Source organism: Thalassophryne amazonica, chromosome 18 (genome assembly GCF_902500255.1).
Source record: "Thalassophryne amazonica chromosome 18, fThaAma1.1, whole genome shotgun sequence".
NCBI lineage: Eukaryota > Metazoa > Chordata > Actinopteri > Batrachoidiformes > Batrachoididae > Thalassophryne > Thalassophryne amazonica.
Genome location: NC_047120.1, coordinates 64,487,095 through 64,509,422, shown reverse-complemented (window position 1 = coordinate 64,509,422; position 22,328 = coordinate 64,487,095). Strand labels below are relative to the sequence as shown.

General features: G+C 37.7%; 1 protein-coding gene across 6 annotated transcripts in view; it reads left to right on the top strand.

The window, feature by feature from the left end:
* baiap2b (BAR/IMD domain containing adaptor protein 2b) overlaps positions 1–8,852 on the top strand; it is a 104,955-nt gene extending 96,103 nt beyond the window's left edge. For all 6 annotated transcript variants that reach the window (XM_034194483.1, XM_034194484.1, XM_034194482.1 and 3 more), the window contains 6 exons: positions 625–826; positions 1,079–1,156; positions 2,308–2,476; positions 6,410–6,447; positions 7,707–8,298; positions 8,345–8,852. In XM_034194483.1, the coding sequence (XP_034050374.1) occupies positions 625–826; positions 1,079–1,156; positions 2,308–2,476; positions 6,410–6,447; positions 7,707–7,740 (521 nt within the window). In that variant the 3' untranslated portion in view covers positions 7,741–8,298; positions 8,345–8,852. The remainder of the gene's footprint in view (positions 1–624; positions 827–1,078; positions 1,157–2,307; positions 2,477–6,409; positions 6,448–7,706; positions 8,299–8,344) is intronic.
* The last annotated feature ends 13,476 nt before the right edge of the window (positions 8,853–22,328 follow it).

Below are 22,328 nucleotides of genomic sequence, written 5' to 3'. Positions count from 1 at the left end.
AATTATTGTATGGCCTTGCCTTACAATATAAAGCGCCTTGGGGCAACTGTTTGTTGTGATTTGGCGCTATATAAAAAAATTGATTGATTGATTGATTGATCCTGAGGTCTTGGGGAGGTGATGGTCTAGTGGTTAAGCATGGGGGTTGAAACCAGAGGATCCTTGGATCCAAACCCAGCTTGACCACCACTAAGCGGCCCTTGGGCAAGGTCCTTAATCCCCAAGTTGCTCCCGATGTGTACTGAGTACCTTGCATGGGAACACCCTGACATCAGTGTGAATGTGAGGCATCATTGTAAAGCACTTTGAGCTTCTGATTCAGATGGAAAAGTGCTATATAAATGCAGTCCATTTAGCATTTGTTCATGAGAGAAACACAGAGCGAGAAACTGGGACAGTTTAACTATCTGTACACTGAATAACCACAAATTGTAGTAATTATATTTTACATGTTCAGTATCATCACAGTACTTCAGTTGTTTATTCGCTCCTTCAAAACGTTAGCAGACGTGATGTCGGGCAGTCTGTTATTGGACGAAAATGTTTGATTTTTGCCTTCACTGGATCTTCCATGGTTCTGGCTCTAATTTTCCATCCGTTTTCTCTCTTCATTGCTTCTGCCAGCGGAGACTCGCACGTTGCCACGGTCCAGTTCCATGGCTGCAGGTCTAGAGAGAAATGGTCGAACCCGGGTCCAGGCGATCTTCTCCCATGCTGCTGGCGATAACAGCACCCTGCTTAGCTTCTCTGAGGGTGATGTGATCACCCTGCTTGTGCCTGAGGCCCGTGACGGGTGGCACTACGGCGAAAGCGAGAAGACCAGGATGTGAGTGCAACTTGGGTTTGATAAAGAAAGTCTGGCTTTGTCCTCAATGAAAATATCTTTAAGACCAAAACACAAGGTTCAGTTGATTTTGACACCTGGATGACTTATAATTTTCAACAAAATAATGTCAGTTAAATGTATGAGAAGTTCAGGAATGAGCCAAGAACAGGTTCTGTTCTATATATGAACCAAATTGGAGGATTTTTGTTGTTGTTCTTGTTGCTCACGTATTTTTTCCGATACATTTTCCAGGCGCGGCTGGTTTCCCTTCTCGTACACTCGTGTCATCGTCGACAGTGATGACTCCATGAGGCACCTTCGAGTACACAAGTACGTTTGGTTTCTGTGTAGAACCGTTTAAATGTTCAGTGTTTTAAACAACATTAAGAATCTGCAGACAAATTTGCAGTTCTGTAACACTAATGCATCCACCAGCATTTAGCTTTTTGTTTTCTATGTAGTGCCTTGTACATGAGCCACAAACACATAATGTTTACAGCATATAAAAGGAAGCATGACATAAAAATAGTTTTAAAAAGTAATTCTGAAATTATTTCCCAGTTAATCATTAAAATGCTAACTTTTTGCATATTAGGATGCTAATGTGCTAATATAATAGCATTTTATGAAGTACACTACAGTTAGCATGCTAACATTTTGCATTTACAAAATAGCGATTTATCAGGTTGATGATTGAGTAAAAAAACAGAATAATGTTAACTTTTCCGTTTAAACATATTTTTGTGTTTCTTTTATATGCTTTGCATAATATATTTTATATTTAATTTCTAACAATAGCATACTAACCTTCAAACAGTTTAAACAAAGCAAAGCACCCTTTTTTAGCATGCTAATGTGCAAGATGTTTGATGATTGACAGTAATAATTTCAGAATAGTGCTTCTTTTTTTTTACTCTTTTTGTAGTCATTTTCCTGTTTCATGCTTTGTGCAGTGTATATATATATATATATATATATATATATATATATATATATATATATATATATATATATATATATATATATTAGGCTCACCATAACATGCTAACTTGCTAACACTTTACAAAGCACACTGTTAGCATGTTAATGCTAAAATTAGCACTTGTGCTAAATTTCTTAGGTAGACAGACTAATAGTACAACTTTTTTGTTACATTTTATAAAGTCAGTTGGTTCTTCTGTTCAAAATGAAAAAAATATCTGACAGATAAATTTATATTAATTAGAAAAATGGTTTTGTTTAGATTCAGTGCTTTTTTTAAAGTAGGTGTATAATTGCACTTTGACCTGGAAGTTCAAGTTTTGTTAAATCTAAAAATAGCTGATTACAAAAGTACCTTCAAATGGATTGAGACCCCTTCCAGGTGCCCCCTGCAAACATTTCTCACATTTCTTTGTGATTGACACAGAAACGTGCTGGCACAGGCACCAACATGTTTACCATTTCCTGATTTTCTTCTTGTGGCATTGGTGTGTTTCCAGCCTCCATCATGGGAAGAGTAGCAGCACAGGGAACCTTTTAGAAAGAGAAGACCTGCCGCTCCCCACTCCTGATTACGGCGTCCACTCCCACATGCCTGCACAGAGCTTTGCCACTTTGCAAAGCCGGCAACAACACCCCTACAGTGTGGCGGTGCCAGGCTTCTCACAGGTGGGTGGCTGCAGACCAACACTCACACTCACGACACAGACCTATGACTGGATTCCAAAGATGGTCTAAGTTTAGTTCGTATTACTCATAATTTAAAATATTTCCATAATCCGGTTCTGGAGTTGGAGCTGGATGACCTTAGTGGAAAAATGACACACAAACACACTATTTTCATGCCAACTATTATGTCATGTCAAATCTTAAGAATCTATCAATGATAAACAATGACGGCAAATGGAACTACACCTGGATCCACCTGAATTTGGAGGAACCCTAATAATTCCAGCATTTAATTCTTCTAAGTGGTGACTCTGCATGGTCCGTAGTGGTTCAGGAGGGAGCAGTATTCTGCTTGCTGTACTGTTTGGAAATATCAGTAAAACTCATGTTGGTTTCAAGCATTTTCAAAACTGATTCCCTGCCGCTGCTCGTCAACTCTCGCTTGGGTGGAGGCAGACCCGTGTAAGCTTAGTGCAACTCGGCATCCAGTTTTCAAACATGGAAAAAGTTAAGCCAAACTCTCAAGAGCCGAGGGTTTGCTAGGAGTTATTCTGAGTTGGCTCGGGCCTTTATGCACAAGGAGTCTGACCGAGTTCCAGGCGAGACTTTTACCGAGTGGTGTGCCTGTTCAGGAGGACCTGACTCTAAAGTTTTTTGTTCATTAATGTTTTTACACTTTGTGACAATAACAAATGGTGACATTTAGGCTTTTTTGATTTTTAAGAAAACCTGCTTTTAACCCTCAAGCGACCTAGTGTATATTTTTACGCACCATTTTTCTAATTTTAATCAGAAAAAAGTTTCCTACCACAAACTTGTCAATCTATTTGTCCTGCATTTGTTCATAGAATAGGATTGGCTGATCCATGTGGCAAAGATAATCCAAACTTGTGCGAGGTCACTTATGACCCCAGAAAGATTCATGAGATTTTCAACATTATAGCTTCTGATGATATTGTAATTTGCCAACTCTAATCATTATATTTTACTGTTTTGCAAGGACGCATGGCCAACAGACCGAGAACAGCAAGATTTACACAAGCATTGATGCCAACACTGTAAAACTCAATGAGTTAGTTGAATTCAAACCATTTGAGGAAACCGATTGCCTTAAACCACTTGAGTTTGCCAACTTAAATAAAATAATTTTCAAAAATTTAATTGTTAAAGTTTTAGTAACTTAACAATTAAACTTAAAATTTAAAATTTAAGTTAATTAAACTTATGTAAATCTAGTTTATGTTTTTCAATAAAAAAGTGACAAATTTCTGCCTAAAAAAAATTGCATTACATTTTGGATTAGATTTTTTTTGATGCATTCTTTGGGTTACTTGTTGACTTTGCGTTGTGTTGTATTGACTCCGCGCATTCACTCCCCTCGGGACGCAAACTCACAATCTCCGGCATGGAAGTCAGACTCTCTAACCAGAGGGCTACAACCCAGGGCTCTGGCCTTGTGACCAGAGAATTCTTTTGAGCTGTTGGGACATATGCACAGCAACACCTGCTGGCCTCTGTTATATAAACTCAATTAAAATGAGTGAATGAATGCACTGGAAATACATCACCAACACTTAAATGCCACAAAACTTTAAATGCACTTAAAGGAACTGAGTTGTTATGACAACAATTAATTTTTGAGTTAGTTTAATTCATGGAAATGAGTGACTTTAACTTTTTTCAAAGTTTGAGCAACATTAACTTAATTATTGTATTAAAATGGAGTGTTCGGTTTAACAGTGCAGAATGAGGATGAAGGACAAATATATTAGAGAGTAAAATAAATATGAAGAACCATAAAACAATGATTTATATAGGAGGTATTCCAATATAAAGTCAACAGAGTCATAAATAACCTCACTCTGTCGTATTAGTCGCTAAAATAGCTTGGTTGCTTGAGGGTTAAAACCCGCCAATGGGTTTTGTGGTTTAAAAGCTCAAATAAAACAAATAACCTCACCAAAAGACACTCAGAGCAAACATAGCATAGGCTGAGCTGTTTAGAGATATGACCCAGACCCGGATAAGTGACAGAAAATGAATGAATGAATGTTCATTTGTACATACTGCCAAAGATGCTGGAGAAGATGCCTCTCTGAGAAGCTCAGCCTGCAGGAGGTATTTTTATGCATACATGCAAAAAGAAATATCTGTGCTCTTCTGCAAGTACTTTTCCAAGTCTCCCTGCAAAATTCTCCTGAATCACCATTCTTCCATCTTTTGAATCATTGGTTTCAGTGTGAGTACATTTTCTTACTCCAGCCCTCAGTGTCATTGCTAATATTTGACAGCCTGCATAAATCCTGCAGTTTGCATATTAGAAATTTCCCAGAGGAGAGAATCTGGCAGAAGCGAGCGCTCTGATTTTCCCAACACGGCTCGCTGGCGATCTCCGAGTTGCTGCTGACCTGAGATGCTACACAGAAATAGCTTTGCTTTGACAGCTTGTCTTGTGACAGTACACGGAGATCTCTCGTGCACCGGCTTGTCGAGAACTTTATGCTTCATTAGATTATATAAACGCTCCAATCATGTCTCCTCTGAGTCACGATTGAGTTTTGAGAGGCGGCATTGCACAGATTGTAGTCATCTACATTGATGCCTCCGTCATCGAAGAGAAGTTTTATATTATTTATTTTTTTATGCAGAGGCTCAGTAAGTCTGTTGGGACTTTATAAATAATAAACCAAGAGTGCAGTCAAATCCCAAAATGTTTGCAGTTACAGAGTAAAATGCAGAATTACGTGCAGCTGTTGCTCCATTTGTTTGCCTGATTGACTCGCTGAGTAAATGCTTCCCGTTCACGGTTCACCGGCATCTAAGAGTTAAACGGAGAAAGTTGCGTTCATCTGTAAGACAACAGTGTACACTCACAGAAATATTTAAACCTAACTTTTAAGATTTATGTAATTTTATGACATGACAAATTCCCATTTACTTTTTTAGATAATTTTAATACAAACCTACCAAATAAACCTTACATGATGCATATTCATTACTGTAATAAATCCTATTCATTTGAAATGCATAATCCTCAGCTTTATATGTTTAGTATTAATAAAATATAATTACTCTAAATCAATAATAATGACAGTATTTATTTAAAATACATAAAGTTTATTGTTTGAATTGCATAATAATTATGTTACCTATGCCATTTATCTTGTATAGGTAACATAATTATGCAATTCAAACAATAAACTTTATGTATTTTAAATACTGTCATTATTATTGATTTAGAGTAATTATATTTTATTAATACTAAATACATAAAGCTCAGGATTATGCATTTCAAATAAATAGATTTATTACAGTCATGAATATGGATCATGTAAGGTTTATTTGGTAGGTTTGTTTTAAAATTATCTAAAAAAGTACATGGGAATTTGTCATGTCATAAAATTACATAAATCTTAAAAGTTAGGGTTAAATATTTCTGTGAGTGTACGTCCATGTGGAGGATGATACAAACAATTCAGTATTAGTCTTAATTCACAACTGTAAGTTATCCTTCCAGCAAACTCCGTATCTTAAAACTGTAAAAAAAAAATTGAAAATTGTATACATTAATACGGGGAGGTCAAAGCTCTGCGTGCCAAAGAATTCTGAATTTCTGACATTTATTAGTGCTTTTTTGGGGGGGGGGATTTTGGGTTTCCAGAAGGGAAAATGTGTGGCAAGGTCTTGACTGTTATTTACGTATGTCAAAATTGAAAATCAAAACTTTTTATAATTCATTTTTAATAACTTCTCATGGCCCATCTGCAGTTCCATCATGGCCACACTGAAAGAATCACAAGTGTAAAAGCTCAATATTTCTACAAACAAAATGTGCTATTAATGTCGGCGTGAATGTGGATTTTTGTTTATGTTCCTGTTTTCCAGCTGTCTTGAAATATTTCAGTCTGTTTTTGTTTTTTGTTTTTTCTACAGCAAGGAGTTGAAGAGTACGAGCCTCGCTTCCCCACAAGGTAAGAACTATTTTAGGTGACATTTCTTCTGATAGATTTTGTTCCAAGATTTTGTAAAATGAGCAAACTGATCATATTTTACGGTATGTTAGATTGACATGACAGAAAAGCATGCGATGGCCGTCGCTGGTGCCAATCACAGTGCCGTTCACGTGATCGTAAGGAGGGCGAAGGCGCTCACAGTGACATGATTTTTTTTTATCTATTTGGTTTCATTTGAATATAGTGAAGTTCTGTAAAAATATCATCTGAAATCTTAAAGTTGCATCACACATCAGAAATGGGACGTGCATATTACTGCTTTGATTTGTTTTTTTCTTAAATTTATTTAAGAAAATACTCATAGCCCCGCCCCAACACATGCACATCCAATATGGCTTCCGCCTGCTTCAGTGCGCTTGCTCATTCCTTGATAAGCTCCTCCCACTTTACACCCCTCCACTCTGTGAATCAGCCGAACAAAAAGTTGATTCAATGTCCTACAAGAGAATTCCGACTGAATCGCCGTCATTTTTTTAAATTAACCACTTTCTCAAAATTGAAAATATTTTCAACTTTGTCACGACTCCTAAAGAGGGCGTGGCTCGGCTCATAGGAGATTATTAGCATACGGTGTGCTCAAGGTTCAGTGGCCATCCTAGTCATGAAGCATCATGGGAATATACACCTGATATGGTGTTCAAGTCACTCCCTAATTTACACAAGTCTAATAGAACAAGCAGCGTTGATCCCCAAGACCAGCGCTTTGGAAATGAAAGAATCTGACAAACGAATTTCAATCTCCATGTAACTTTAACCGCACCCACTCGGAAGTTCCATTATCCATGCACCAGGTGGCAGACAGGATAGTACATAACCAAAACAAAGGCACTTTTGTCATAATCTGGTGACTCAATGTTAACCAAATTGTAACCAGTTTATCCTCATGATATACCCTTTTGATTTGGAGACGTACAGAATGAGAGCGTTTATTCATTTTGAGTTACTGTCTTAACAATCACATGGAGCTCGACTCATTCGTCTGTCTGCCTGCTCCATTTTCCAAAGCCTAGGGAAGTGAAGGCGAGCGTTTCTTCATCTCACATTGACTTCAGGGTCAAAGCTAAACATGTTGCACAATGAATTTCTAATGGTTTGGGAACTTTGTAACTATTAAAATGGTAGAACCTTGTGGAGTCGTTGCAGGTTTCGGGTTTAAAGGTCAGGAGGTGGAGCTCTGTATAATTTACCTGGAAGCTTCTCCTTCTCTTTGTCCGCAGCTCCACAGACGTCAAATTGATTTCAACCGTGTGAGAACAGAAAAAAACAGATGCAGCCAGACGATGCGATAAGACAAGCAAGCTCCTCCCCCTTTAACCCTCCCCCTCCCACTCCTACTTTTGGCCATAACGTCTCCTCGAGCCGATGATGCCGTCAGGAGCCTCACCTCTACCCCCCGCCCCATCCCATCCCCCCACCCCCTCACCCCTTTAACCAGAACCAGAACACGACGGACTCAGAAGTTCCTCTGAAGAAAATGTCTCTTTCTGCTTGTCTTTGATGCATGTTCATTTCTTTTCGACCAGGATCTTATTTCCTGCAGGTGGACCTGATTTGAACCAGGCTGTAAATGTTGATCCCACGGAGGATTTTAGTATTGTAAAAACAAAGAAACAGATGACACTTCTACTGGTTCTTTCAGTGTAACTTTATCTTTTCATGCTGTGAGGTTTTGATAATTCCTCTGAGGTTTAGAGGTCACGTATCACGATAGTGAGCCGCTAATGTAAATGTTTGAAATTATACCGGGAATGTTTATTGTAGATTAACCTGATTCACTTTATAACAGATGCACCTTATCAGCGTAAAAACGTCCGTGTTTCTGTAAACAAACGTACTGTAAACCTTTCCATATCAGCCTTTAAATTAAGGACGCTATCGTGTTTGAGGGTCATGAAAAGGCTGATTGGGGTCAACTAAATCCTGCAACCTTCTCACATTAACCTCCTAAAAGCCCAACTTTGGTTTAAAACATTTTTAATTTCTCCTCTCTCTGTGTTGTCTTTGAAGAAGACACATTTTGTTTGTTTGTTGGTTTGTTTGTAACAATGACCTGATATGTGGACGCAGGGTCTCAGGAGGTTAAAGTGATTTGCATTTCTTTTATTCACTTTTTTATTGCTGAGATCGTGAGGAGACAATCACAATGTTTGAAATAAAATAACCAGAACAGCACTCAGAGAACATACCTGAGCTGATGCCCAAAATCATCTTTTTGGGTTACCCGCCAATAGGTCGATAACCCTATGTTGTGGCGCGGCATCCGTTGTAGTCGTCCATTTATTGCGATATCTCAAAGACTGTCTGATAACTTTTTTTCTAATTTGGCAAGGGCATAATATGGGGTCATTGACATTGTTCCCGTCTAAAAATCATATTTGTAGATTCCTTCATTTGGAAATGGCGGCCATATGTTGAAAATAGCTATTTTGAGCACTTCAACGTAATTTTCCCGAAAGGTGTCTAACTTTTTTCCTAGTTTCTCAAGTGTGTAAAATGGGTCGTTGACATTTTGCATCAAAAAAATATAGTCATAGATTTGTTTGTTTGGAAATGGCAGCCATTTTTATGCTGCAAATAGCCATTTTGAGCACTTCAAGGTAATGTTCTCAAAAACTGTCTAACTTTTTTTTCTAATTTCTCAAGGGTGTAAAATTGGTCGTTGACATATTTCACATCAAAAAATTATACTTGTAGAGTTGTTTGTTTGGAAATGGTGGCCATTTTTATTCTGAAAGTGGCCATTTTGCCTTGGTCTTTAATTGAGCCACTCACAGGGCCCTTGGCACTCTAGTTTGTAATGTTGTCTCAACATTTTTGTTTTTTTGGTCTTGTCATGACATCTCAGTGACATTTAAGTCAGAGCGTGTAACACAACTTAGGGTTACCAATATTGTGTGTAGATTTTGACCCTACGGTTTGGCCACTTTGGCATCATTTCGGGCTGAAACTTTGACATCTGTTAAAAAAAAAAAAAATCTAAGAAAACACAACTAAACTTAACTTATTTCTTAGTCACTTTAGATCTTGCGGATTTTCAGAAACTTCTCTTCATACAAACGGAACACAGCCATAAACCTGCAAACTTGAATGTTGGATATTTAAAAAACAAACAAACAAACAAACAAAAAAACAAATCAAAATAACTGGGGTTGAAACTTGTTTTATAGCAGCCAGATTCCACTGGGTCCTAAAATGACAAATTTCAGATTATTTCCACAAACTCATTGTTTTCCCAGATCTCAGCAATGAAATTAGGAACAAAAATGTTAATGTAACTGGCAAAAATGATAAATAACACCTTAAGAAAAAAGAATACAAATTAAAATTCCCCCTTAATTCTCATTTATGCATGAAAAAAACCAGTTCACTTTCAAAGCTACATACAGTTATTGTGGTGCTCATAATCCCATTCTACATTAAAATAATAATAATAAAAAAAAACAATAATAATGTCAGTGCAGAACTGACGTGGCACCAAGACGCAGAGGCGCACCTTGATGCAGACTGTGGATCAGTTTCGGGGCAGGAAGAGGAAAACCTCATTCAGCCTTCGTGTTCTGTTTTACATTTGCTCGATGGATGAGTTCAGTTAGAAAACTGTTTGATCAAATAGTTGTACATCTGCTGGTTTAAATAAACACACTCGTCTCCAGTTTGTCCCTGTCTTTACTAAACCCGTCCTGCTGCTCAGTCCGTGATCCCCCCCGGCTTGGTTCTGTGTCCGCTTCTTCTGAAGCAGCTTCTTAAAATCTGAAGTGGTCCTCTTTGGTCTTTGTTCTGAGGCAGGTCTTGTGCTTCTACGATTTTCTCACAGCAGGTGAACTGAAAAAAGAGAATGTTTGAACCAACTTAAAAAAGTGTTACAGTTTGTAAAAACCTGAATGATTTAAGTTGTTTGAACTTAAGTTTGAAAGTTAAATCAACTCTAACTTACAAATGTACAGTAGTGTTCAGAATAATAGTAGTGCTATGTGACTAAAAAGATTAATCCAGGTTTTGAGTATATTTCTTATTGTTACATGGGAAACAAGGTACCAGTAGATTCAGTAGATTCTCACAAATCCAACAAGACCAAGCATTGATGATATGCACACTCTTAAGGCTATGAAACTGGGCTATTAGTAAAAAAAAAAAGTAGAAAAGGGGGTGTTCACAATAATAGTAGCATCTGCTGTTGACGCTACAAACTCAAAACTATTATGTTCAAACTGCTTTTTTAGCAATCCTGTGAATCACTAAACTAGTATTTAGTTGTATAACCACAGTTTGAAACAGGTGTGAATCAGGTGTCCCCTATTTAAGGATGAAACCAGCACCTGTTGAACATGCTTTTCTCTTTGAAAGCCTGAGGAAAATGGGACGTTCAAGACATTGTTCAGAAGAACAGTGTAGTTTGATTAAAAAGTTGATTGGAGATGGGAAAACTTACGCAAGTGCAAAAAATTATAGGCTGTTCATCTACAATGATCTCCAATGCTTTAAAATGGACAAAAAACCAGAGACGCATGGAAGAAAACGGAAAACAACCATCAAAATGGATAGAAAAATAACCAGAATGGCAAAGGCTCACCCACTGATCAGCTCCAGGATGAAAGACAGTCTGGAGTTACCTGTAAGTGCTGTGACAGTTAGAAGACGCCTGTGTGAAGCTAATTTATTTGCACAAATCCCCCACGAAGTCCCTCTGTTAAATAAGACATGTGCAGAAGAGGTTACAATTTGGGAAAAGAACACATTAACTGGCCTAAAGAGAAATGGAGGAATATTTTGTGGACTGATGAGAGTAAAATTTTTCTTTTTGGGTTTGTGAGACGACCCCCAAACTCTAAATTCAAGCCACAGTTCACAGTGAAGATAGTGAAGCATGGTGGTGCAAGCATCATGATATGGGCATGTTTCTCCTACTATGGTGTTGGGCCTATATATCACATACCAGGTATCATGGATCAGTTTGGATATGTCAAAATACTTGAAGAGGTCATGTTGCCTTATGCTGAAGAGGACATGCCCTTGAAATGGGTGTTTCAACAAGACAATGACCCCAGGCACACTAGTAAATGAGCAAAATCTTGGTTCCAAACCAACAAAATTAATGCCTCGCAGATGTGAAGAAATCATGAAAAACTGTGGTTATACAACTAAATACTAGTTTAGTGATTCACAGGATTGCTAAAAAAGCAGGTTGAACATAATAGTTTTGAGTTTGTAGCGTCAACAGCAGATGCTACTGTTATCGTGAACACCCCCTTTTCTACTTTTTTTTTTTTTTTTTACTAATAGCCCAATTTCATAGCCTTAAGAGTGTGCATATCATGAATGCTTGGTCTTGTTGGATTTGTGAAAATCTACTGAATCTACTGGTACTTTGTTTCCCATGTAACAATAAGAAATATACTCAAAACCTGGATTAATCTTTTTAGTCACATAGCACTACTATTATTCTGAACACTACTGTAAGTTCAAACAACTTAATTCATTCAGGTTTTTACAAATCGCAACACTTTTTTAAGTTGGTTCAAACATTCTCTTTTTTCACTGTGTCACTTTGTTCTGCTCCATTCAGTTTTAACTTCTTTCCATCATGTTTCAAAGAAAGGTAAGATGTTACCAAGATGTTGTAAGAAAACTTATATTAGTGATGTTTTGCAGAAATGTTGCCGTTTCTTCTTTGCTGTGTCCTCTAACGCTCGACTGTCCCTCAGCTTTGCCAACCCTCTTTTTTCCGTCTCTGTTTTTGATGAATTTAGAGACAAAAGCCGAACACAAACGACTGGAAGCTGCCAGTGTTTCTTCTTTATCCACTAGAATAAGTATGAGTGTCGTCGTCACTGCTGCTCGAACCCAAACACCTGCTGCTGCCAGGCTGCTTCCTGCACCATCTTATTTATTCCTGCATGTCTTGTTGTGGAAAAACAAAAAGTAAATACAAATTGTGCAAACAGTTTATGGATGCCCGTGCTGAGAGCACCAAAAAGTGCAACACTCATCATCTCACGTGCTGAATTTCTACTTTAAAACAAAAAGCTGAATGAATGCATTCAGTTATGTTTTTTTTTTTTTTTTTTTATGTTTTCATCCAGAAAACCATTTCAGCTTCAGAATCAGTTCCAGAATATGACACCTTCAATGACCCTTAATTGCATCCACCAAGAACATAATAAAAATAATCAGTGTTTATTTATTTGTCTGTCTGTCTGTTAGCAGGATTACCTCAGTACTATTGCACAGATTTCAACAAAGTTTTCACCACAGATAGATATTAGGCCATGGAAGACTCCATTACATTTTGGAGGTGATCCAGATCTGGATTCTGGATCAAGATTTCACTTTATATCGGCTTTTGAAGGATTACATCAAAACTACTCTACGGATTCTCACCAAATTTTCACCACAGATAGATATTAGGCCATGGAAGACTCCATTACATTTTGGAGGTGATCCAGATCTGGATTCTGGATCAAGATTTCACTTTATATCGGCTTTTGAAGGATTACATCAAAACTACTCTACGGATTCTCACCAAATTTTCACCACAGATAGATATTAGGCCATGGAAGACTCCATTACATTTTGGAGGTGATCCAGATCTGGATTCTGGATCAAGATTTCACTTTATATCGGCTTTTGAAGGATTACATCAAAACTACTCTACGGATTCTCACCAAATTTTCACCACAGATAGATATTAGGCCATGGAAGACTCCATTACATTTTGGAGGTGATCCAGATCTGGATTCTGGATCAAGATTTCACTTTATATCGGCTTTTGAAGGATTACATCAAAACTACTCTACGGATTCTCACCAAATTTTCACCACAGATAGATATTAGGCCATGGAAGACTCCATTACATTTTGGAGGTGATCCAGATCTGGATTCTGGATCAAGATTTCACTTTATATCGGCTTTTGAAGGATTACATCAAAACTACTCTACGGATTCTCACCAAATTTTCACCACAGATAGATATTAGGCCATGGAAGACTCCATTTCATTTTGGAGGTGATCCAGATCTGGATTCTGGATCAAGATTTCACTTTATATCGGCTTTTGAAGGATTACATCAAAACTACTCTACGGATTCTCACCACATTTTCACCACAGATAGATATTAGGCCATGGAAGACTCCATTTCATTTTGGAGGTGATCCAAATCTGGATTCTGGATCAAGATTTCACTTTATATCGGCTTTTGAGGGATTACATCAAAACTACTCTACGGATTCTCACCAAATTTTCACCACAGATAGATATTAGGCCATGGAAAACTCCATTACATTTTGGAGGTGATCCAGATCTGGATTCTGGATCAAGATTTCACTTTATATCGGCTTTTGAAGGATTACATCAAAACTACTCTACGGATTCTCACCAAATTTTCACCACAGATAGATATTAGGCCATGGAAGACTCCATTACATTTTGGAGGTGATCCAGATCTGGATTCTGGACCAAGATTTCACTTTATATCGGCTTTTGAAGGATTACATCAAAACTACTCTACGGATTCTCACCAAATTTCACCACAGATAGATTTTAGGCCATGGAAGACTCCATTACATTTTGGAGGTGATCCAGATCTGGATTCTGGATCAAGATTTCACTTTATATCGGCTTTTGAAGGATTACATCAAAACTACTCTACGGATTCTCACCAAATTTTCACCACAGATAGATATTAGGCCATGGAAGACTCCATTTCATTTTGGAGGTGATCCAGATCTGGATTCTGGATCAAGATTTCACTTTATATCGGCTTTTGAAGGATTACATCAAAACTACTCTACGGATTCTCACCAGATTTTCACCACAGATAGATTTTAGGCCATGGAAGACTCCATTTCATTTTGGAGGTGATCCAGATCTGGATTCTGGATCAAGATTTCACTTTATATCGGCTTTTGAAGGATTACATCAAAACTACTCTACGGATTCTCACCAAATTTTCACCACAGATAGATATTAGGCCATGGAAGACTCCATTACATTTTGGAGGTGATCCAGATCTGGATTCTGGATCAAGATTTCACTTTATATCGGCTTTTGAAGGATTACATCAAAACTACTCTACGGATTCTCACCAAATTTTCACCACAGATAGATATTAGGCCAAGGAAGACTCCATTACATTTTGGAAGTGATCCAGATCTGGATTGGAGACGTCAGAAATCACGGATTGCTCTTGTTTTTTTGTTTGTTTGTTTGTTTTCTGTGTGAAATTAAAATTAACTCTCCAATTTAATAATGTTATAGGAGCCTCAGTGAAATATTTAAATCTGAGTATTATAGCAGCATAAAAATTTTCTGTCACACTTTTCTCTGAAGTGGTTTTCTTTGCTTTTTGCCTCCATCCAGGAAACATCTAAAATAATTCATTCATTTTCTAAACCCACATAAGGTTAAGCGGGTATAGAAAATGAATGAATAATTTTCGAGGGGAGGTGGAGCCCTCGTCTAAAAATAGGTTTGACAAAAAAAAAAAAAAAAAAAAGCAATCTGGTACACTCCAGAAACTGACAGCCTTCATAAAAGTTTGTTATGCAGATCTGTACTGGATCTCCTGTGACAAACCCCCAAAAACTAGAAGCTGATTTATTTGGTGCTTGTTTTTTTTTTGTTTTTTTTTTATCACTCCAGCCAATTTGACATTTATCTGCATGCTGATTTGGCACATCTTTTACACCGGATACCCTTCAGGACACATTAACATTTGCACAGGTGGCTTTGATCAAAACTTTCAACAGCAGAACCGCTGCAGAATTTTTCATCTGGTATTTTTGAAACATTTGAGCCAAAAAGAAAACTACTTGTGAATTTTTTTAAATCACATTCATTCAAGGAAGATTTCTCACCAGAAACTTTTTTTTTTTTTTGGTATGAGAAACTTTTTTATTAATCTCTTTGAATGGATTAAACATCCTTTGAACACCTTTTAAAGTCATTAAAATACATAAACCAGCATGTGCTTTCTTTCTTCCTTTGAATTTTATTTTCTTTACGTCTCCGTTGTATTTGTTACTGAATAAATAAATGTCTTCACGCGACTACTCTAAATGGCCACTAGGTGTCAGGATAAGACGGGAAATAAGTCAATAGTCACCTTGTAATAATTCCCCCAAAGGGTTTTTTTTTTTTTTTAAATCATAGTTGTGGGAGGATGTGAATATTAAGGTAATTTCTGAAAAAAGTTTCGATCAAAATGTAGATTTGTTTATTTGTTGTGTCCAGATGTTTCTTTGTGGATCTTCATATGTGAACCTACAGAGTTTATTTTATACCTACCGATGTGCTTATTAAATGGGAAAAATAAAATGTTTTAATTTCCTTTTTTTTTTAAGTAATCCTGTTAGTTTTATATAATTTTTGACACGTAGGGACTGTTTGCTTTTCAGTTCCAGGCCTCTTTACACCAAATTTGAGCAACACAAACTCACTGTAAGTGACTGAACATCTTCAGTCTGTTCTTTGTGCAAACATTTAATATTATTATTATTATTACCTCCGCCAAGGAGGTTATGTTTTCGGTCGCGTTTGTTTGTTTGTCTGTCAGCAGGATAACTCAAAACGTTTTGAACGGATTTTGATGAAATTTTGTGGAGTGGTTGGAAATGCAAGAGGAACAAGTGATTAAATTTTAGTGGCGATCTGGATGACGATCCGCATCCCGATGCTAACGCGTTAGCATGTCTATGGCATTTTCAATGTTAAAAGTTAGCATTAAGCAGTTGCAGCTGTCAAATCAAATCAATTTTATTTATATAGCGCCAAATCACAACAAACAGTTGCCCCAAGGCGCTTTATATTGTAAGGCAAAAGCCATACAATAATTACAGAAAAACCCTAATGGTCAAAACGACCCCCTGTGAGCAAGCACGTGGGAAGGAAAAACTCCCTTTTAACAGGAAGAAACCTCCAGCAGAACCAGGCTCAGGGAGGGGGAGTCTTCTGCTGGGACTGATTGGGTTGAGGGGAGAAAATCAGGAAAAAGACATGCTGTGGAAGAGAGAAGAGATCAATCACTAATGATTAAATGCAGAGTGGTGCATACAGAGCAAAAAAGAAAGAAACACTCTGTGTCATCACGTTTGGGTGCATTTGTTTCAAATTGTAATATTTCTTAAATTTTTTTTTGTTGAAATTTTGTGGAGTGGTTGGAAATGACAAGAGGAACAAGTGATTAAATTTTAATGGTGATCCAGATCACGATCCAGATCCCGATGCTAACGCGTTAGCATGTCTATGGCATTTTCAATGTTAAAAGTTAGCATTAAGCAGTTGCAGCTGTCATCACGTTCTGGTGCATTTGTTTTCAAACTGTAATATTTCTTAAATTTATTTTTGTTTATATATTAATAATCTAATTATTATATACAATTTTAGAGAAAGAGACAAAAAGAAATAGATCACTGTGCCAAGGAGGGAATCTCTTTAGGGTCAGTGACCCTATGCCTTGTTTAGAGAAGTGTTTCATAAATGTTAAAACATTCATATATTTGCAGTTTAGTTGAATAATAAATTGAATTTTGTCTCATTTGTTTTTGTCTATAAGCACATATCAGTGCTCAGATGACAGTAGCTTCTGGGAAAGGTGCAAGTTGCAATAAACTGTGATGCCAAGCGCTAAGGATACATGCTATCCAGTCACAGCAGATGAACTTTTTTTACTACTGAGCAAACATCATTGTTAGACTTTTTTAGGTTCAATGATTCCACGGCGTGTAGATGTTATGGCGTCAGTGACCCCATGGCCTTGGCGGAGGTTTGCACTCTCTGAGTGCTTCTAGTTATTATTATTATTATTATTATTATTGCTGCAAACTGCTTGATGTTGGCTTTGGTATGACACAATATCAGGGCCACTGTCTGGAAAAAGGTTTACACACATAAAAAAGTCATACTGCTGCAAGAATAAAGTTGTAATTTGAACAGACACATTTACATATGTTAAAGTAATTTCAATATTCAATTCATATTCAGAATAACAGTGACACAGAAGATAATATGTATACGTCGCAGACATGAACAAGTGAAGCTCTTCAGCATCTCACCATGTCATTTACAGTGAGGAAAATAAGTATTTAACACCCTGCGATTTTGCAAGTTCTCCCACTTAGAAATCATGGAGGGGTCTGAAATTTTCATCTTAGGTGCATGTCCACTGTGAGAGACATAAAAAAAAAAAAAAAAAAAAAAATCCGGAAATCACAATGTATGATTTTTTAATAATTTATTTGTATGTTACTGCTGCAAATAAGTATTTGAACACCTGTGAAAATCAATGTTAATATTTGGTACAGTAGCCTTTGTTTGCAATTTCAGAGGTCAAATGTTTCCTGTAGTTTTTCACCAGGTTTTCACACACTGCAGCAGGGATTTTGGTCCACTCCTCCATACAGATCTTCTCTAGATCTTTCAGGTTTGGAGTTTCAGCTCCCTCCAAAGATTTTCCATTGAGTTCAGGTCTGGAGACTGGCCAGGACACTCCAGGCACTTGAAATGATTCTTATTGAGCCCCTCCTTAGTTGCCCTGCCTGTGTGTTTGGGGTCATTGTCATGCTGGAAGACCCAGCCATGACCCATCTTCAATGCTCTTACTGAGGGAAGGAGGTTGTTTGCCAAAATCTCGCAATACATGATCCCATCCATCCTCCCTTCAACACGGTGCAGTCGTCCTGTCCCCTTTGCAGAAGAGCACCCCCAGAGTATGATGTTTCCACCCCCATGCTTCACGGTTGGGATGGTTTTCTTGGGGTTGTTCTCATCCTCTAAACATGGTACGTGGAGTTGATTTCAAAAAGCTCTATTTTGGTCTCATCTGATCACATGACCTTCTCCCATGCCTCCTCTGGATCATCCAGATGGTCACTGGTGAACTTCTATCGGGCCTGGACATGTGCTGGCTTGAGCAGGGGGACCTTGCTGCCCTGCAGGATTTTAAACCATGACAGCATCATGTGTTACTAATGTAATCTTTTTGACTGTGGTCCCAGCTCTCTTCAGGTCATTGACCAGGTCCTCCTGTGTAGTTCTGAGCTTTCTAAGAATCATCCTTACCCCACAAAGTGAGATCTTGCATGGAATCCCAGACCGAAGGAGATTGACAGTCATCTTGTGTTTCTTCCACTTTCTAATAAATAATCATAACAGTTGTTGTCTTCTACCAAGCTGCTTGCCTGTTGTCCTGTAGTCCATCCCAGCCTTGTGCAGGTCTACAGTTTTGTCCCTGGTGTCCTTCGACAGCTCTTTGGTCTTGGCTATGGTGGACAGGTTGGAGTGTGATTGATTGAGTGTGTGAACAGGTGTCTTTTATACAGGTAAGAAGTTCAAACAGGTGCAATTAATACAGGTAAAGAGTGCAGAATAAGAGGGTTTCTTAAAGAAAAATTAACAAGTATGTGTGAGCCAGAATTCTTGCTGGTTGGTAGGTGTTCAAATACTTATTTGCAGCAGTAACATACAAATAAATTATTAAAAAAAAATCATACACTGTGATTTCTGGATTTTTTTATTTTATTTGTTTTTTAGATTATGTCTCTCACAGTGGACATGCACCTAAGATGAAAATTTCAGACCTCTCCATGATTTCTAAGTGGGAGAACTTGCAAAACCACAGGGTGTTGAAATATTTTCCTCACTGTAGGTCCTTCAGACTTTATTTGAGTAAATGCTTCAGGGGAGCATTAGCATGGCTAAAACCTTTCCGCTTCTGGGGGAGCTCCGGCCCCCAGACCCTCTGCCTTTTTAAGCATTTTTCTTTTTTGCCTTTAGGCTTCTGGGGGTGCTCAACCCCCCAGACTCCTCTAATTACAGCCCTTTTAACCCCCTGTCATTTTAAGCATTTTTTTTTAATGTAGATGTAAATTAATATTCAAAGTTTCAGTTAGTTGACAGTAGGGCTGTACAATATGGTCAAATTATCTCAAAATATCTCAATATTGTCATATCAATATGATATATGATATGACTATGATTTCACACAATTGTAGCAACAGTGAAAATTCAACATTCCAAAACAAAACAGTAATAATATGTTGGAGTTATTCTGTAGATACACTGTTTTATTTTATCATGCATGTTTTGTTCTCTGCTCTGGTAGACTCATTTTACACTCATCACAAGGTTAGGATACTGTGCCCTCCAAAAGCATTGGAACACTTAGTATTTCACACATTTTACACACCAATTAGCTAAACTGCAGGATTGTCTTACAGACATAAAGACATGGATGACCTCTAATTTCCTGCTTTTAAACTCAGATAAAACTGAAGTTATTGTACTTGGCCCCACAAATCTTAGAAACATGGTGTCTAACCAGATCCTTACTGTGGATGGCATTACCCTGACCTCTAGTAATACTGTGAGAAATCTTGGAGTCATTTTTGATCAGGATATGTCATTCAAAGCGCATATTAAACAAATATGTAGGACTGCTTTTTTGCATTTACGCAATATCTCTAAAATCAGAAAGGTCTTGTCTCAGAGTGATGCTGAAAAACTAATTCATGCATTTATTTCCTCTAGGCTGGACTATTGTAATTCATTATTATCAGGTTGTCCTAAAAGTTCCCTAAAAAGCCTTCAGTTAATTCAAAATGCTGCAGCTAGAGTACTGACGGGGACTAGAAGGAGAGAGCATATCTCACCCATATTGGCCTCTCTTCATTGGCTTCCTGTTAATTCTAGAATAGAATTTAAAATTCTTCTTCTTACTTATAAGGTTTTGAATAATCACGTCCCATCTTCTCTTAGGGACCTCGTAGTACCATATCACCCCAATAGAGCGCTTCGCTCTCAGACTGCAGGCTTACTTGTAGTTCCTAGGGTTTGTAAGAGTAGAATGGGAGGCAGAGCCTTCAGCTTTCAGGCTCCTCTCCTGTGGAACCAGCGCCCAATTCAGATCAGGGAGACAGACACCCTCTCTACTTTTAAGATTAGGCTTAAAACTTTCCTTTTTGCTAAAGCTTATAGTTAGGGCTGGATCAGGTGACCCTGAACCATCCCTTAGTTATGCTGCTATAGACGTAGACTGCTGGGGGGTTCCCATGATGCACTGTTTCTTTCTCTTTTGCTCTGTATGCACCACTCTGCATTTAATCATTAGTGATCGATCTCTGCTCCCCTCCACAGCATGTCTTTTTCCTGGTTCTCTCCCTCAGCCCCAACCAGTCCCAGCAGAAGACTGCCCCTCCCTGAGCCTGGTTCTGCTGGAGGTTTCTTCCTGTTAAAAGGGAGTTTTTCCTTCCCACTGTAGCCAAGTGCTTGCTCACAGGGGGGTCGTTTTGACCGTTGGGGTTTTACATAATTATTGTATGGCCTTGCCTTACAATATAAAGCGCCTTGGGGCAACTGTTTGTTGTGATTTGGCGCTATATAAAAAAATTGATTGAAAATTGATTGATTGATTTTAATTTGTTTATGCCATTTCAATATACAAGAAATACAAAAAATATGAAGAATAAAAATTTCTAAAATGATCTTCCTCAAACTCAAACTGAAAGCAAATCTCTTAAACTTGATAAAACCTGTAAATAATAATCAATTTTATTGTCAGTTTTCTTCAGACAAGTCAGGGGATGGAAACATGAACATTTCCAAGTCACTGAATATGTCTTGGACTTTAGTTACATCAGTTGTGAAGAAATACAAATTCTTCTTTCACAAAACATCAAATCTAGGCTTTCATCTCAGATATACTTTCTGGCAAATTGTAGCTGAACTATCGGGTCTTCTTTCTAAGAAAATCCTCCTCTACACCACTTCATCAGGAAGCTGGATTATATATATTTAATTAATTTATATCAAGTTGTAGAGATTTGCTTTCAGTTTGAGCTTAAGGAAGATAACTTTAGATGCATTTATCTAAAGTTTTGTCACTGGTGTGTCACTCAGACAGCAAAATTAAGAGGTTATTTAAAAATGAGTTCTTTGGAGAGATCAAAATTAAGAGGTTACACAGGTTTTATACAGAACAGAGGAGGAGTAGATTACCTGTATTTTTATCAGCCTGAGCATCTTCACGTTATATCTAATGAATCAACAGCTGCCTGCTCATTTCAAATCACTAGAGAAACACACATATATAAGGCAACCCAACCTGTCTTATACTAACCCTGTCATAGGGTTAGTATAAGACAGGTTGGGTTGTAATATCCTGTAATATCCCACGAGACGAGATCTCGTGGGATATTACAGGTTCCCGTGAGATTCCATGAGATCTATTCTGTCAATCCATGAAGTGTCGAGCCAGGGCAATGTTCAACATTTGACATTTCCTGTTTCACTGTGGACTCAAAATTTGGCACTTCCTCTTTGGGGCTCCCTGTACCATGAGCGTCACTGCGCGACGCTTCGCTTTTATAAATTTTCTGAGTGATATTTAAAAAAAAAAAAAAAAAAAACCCAAAAGACCAACTCTTTTGAAAATTGTACGTCATCAAATGAGAGCATCAATTTAAAAAAAATAAAAAAATTAAAAAAAAACCCCAAAAGACCAACTCTTTTGAAAATTGTATGTCATCAAATGAGAGCATCAATAAATTTCTTATGTGATGTTATACTCCTATATCACTGTGACATCAGCTGATTTTGATTTAATAACTTTACATTGGTGGGACATTTTCCAATTTAGCGATTAAGAAATCAATAGAAAATATACTCCCCTCTAGCTGCCACCTTATCGTGTGGGGGAGTTAGCGTACCCGGATGATCCTAGGAGCTATGTTGTCGGGGGCTTTGTGCTCCCTGTAGGGGTCTCCCAAGGCAAACAGGTCCTAGGTGACGGGTCAGACTAAGGGCAGTTCAGAAACCTCCATGACCAGTAAAAGATCAAGGACTGTGAC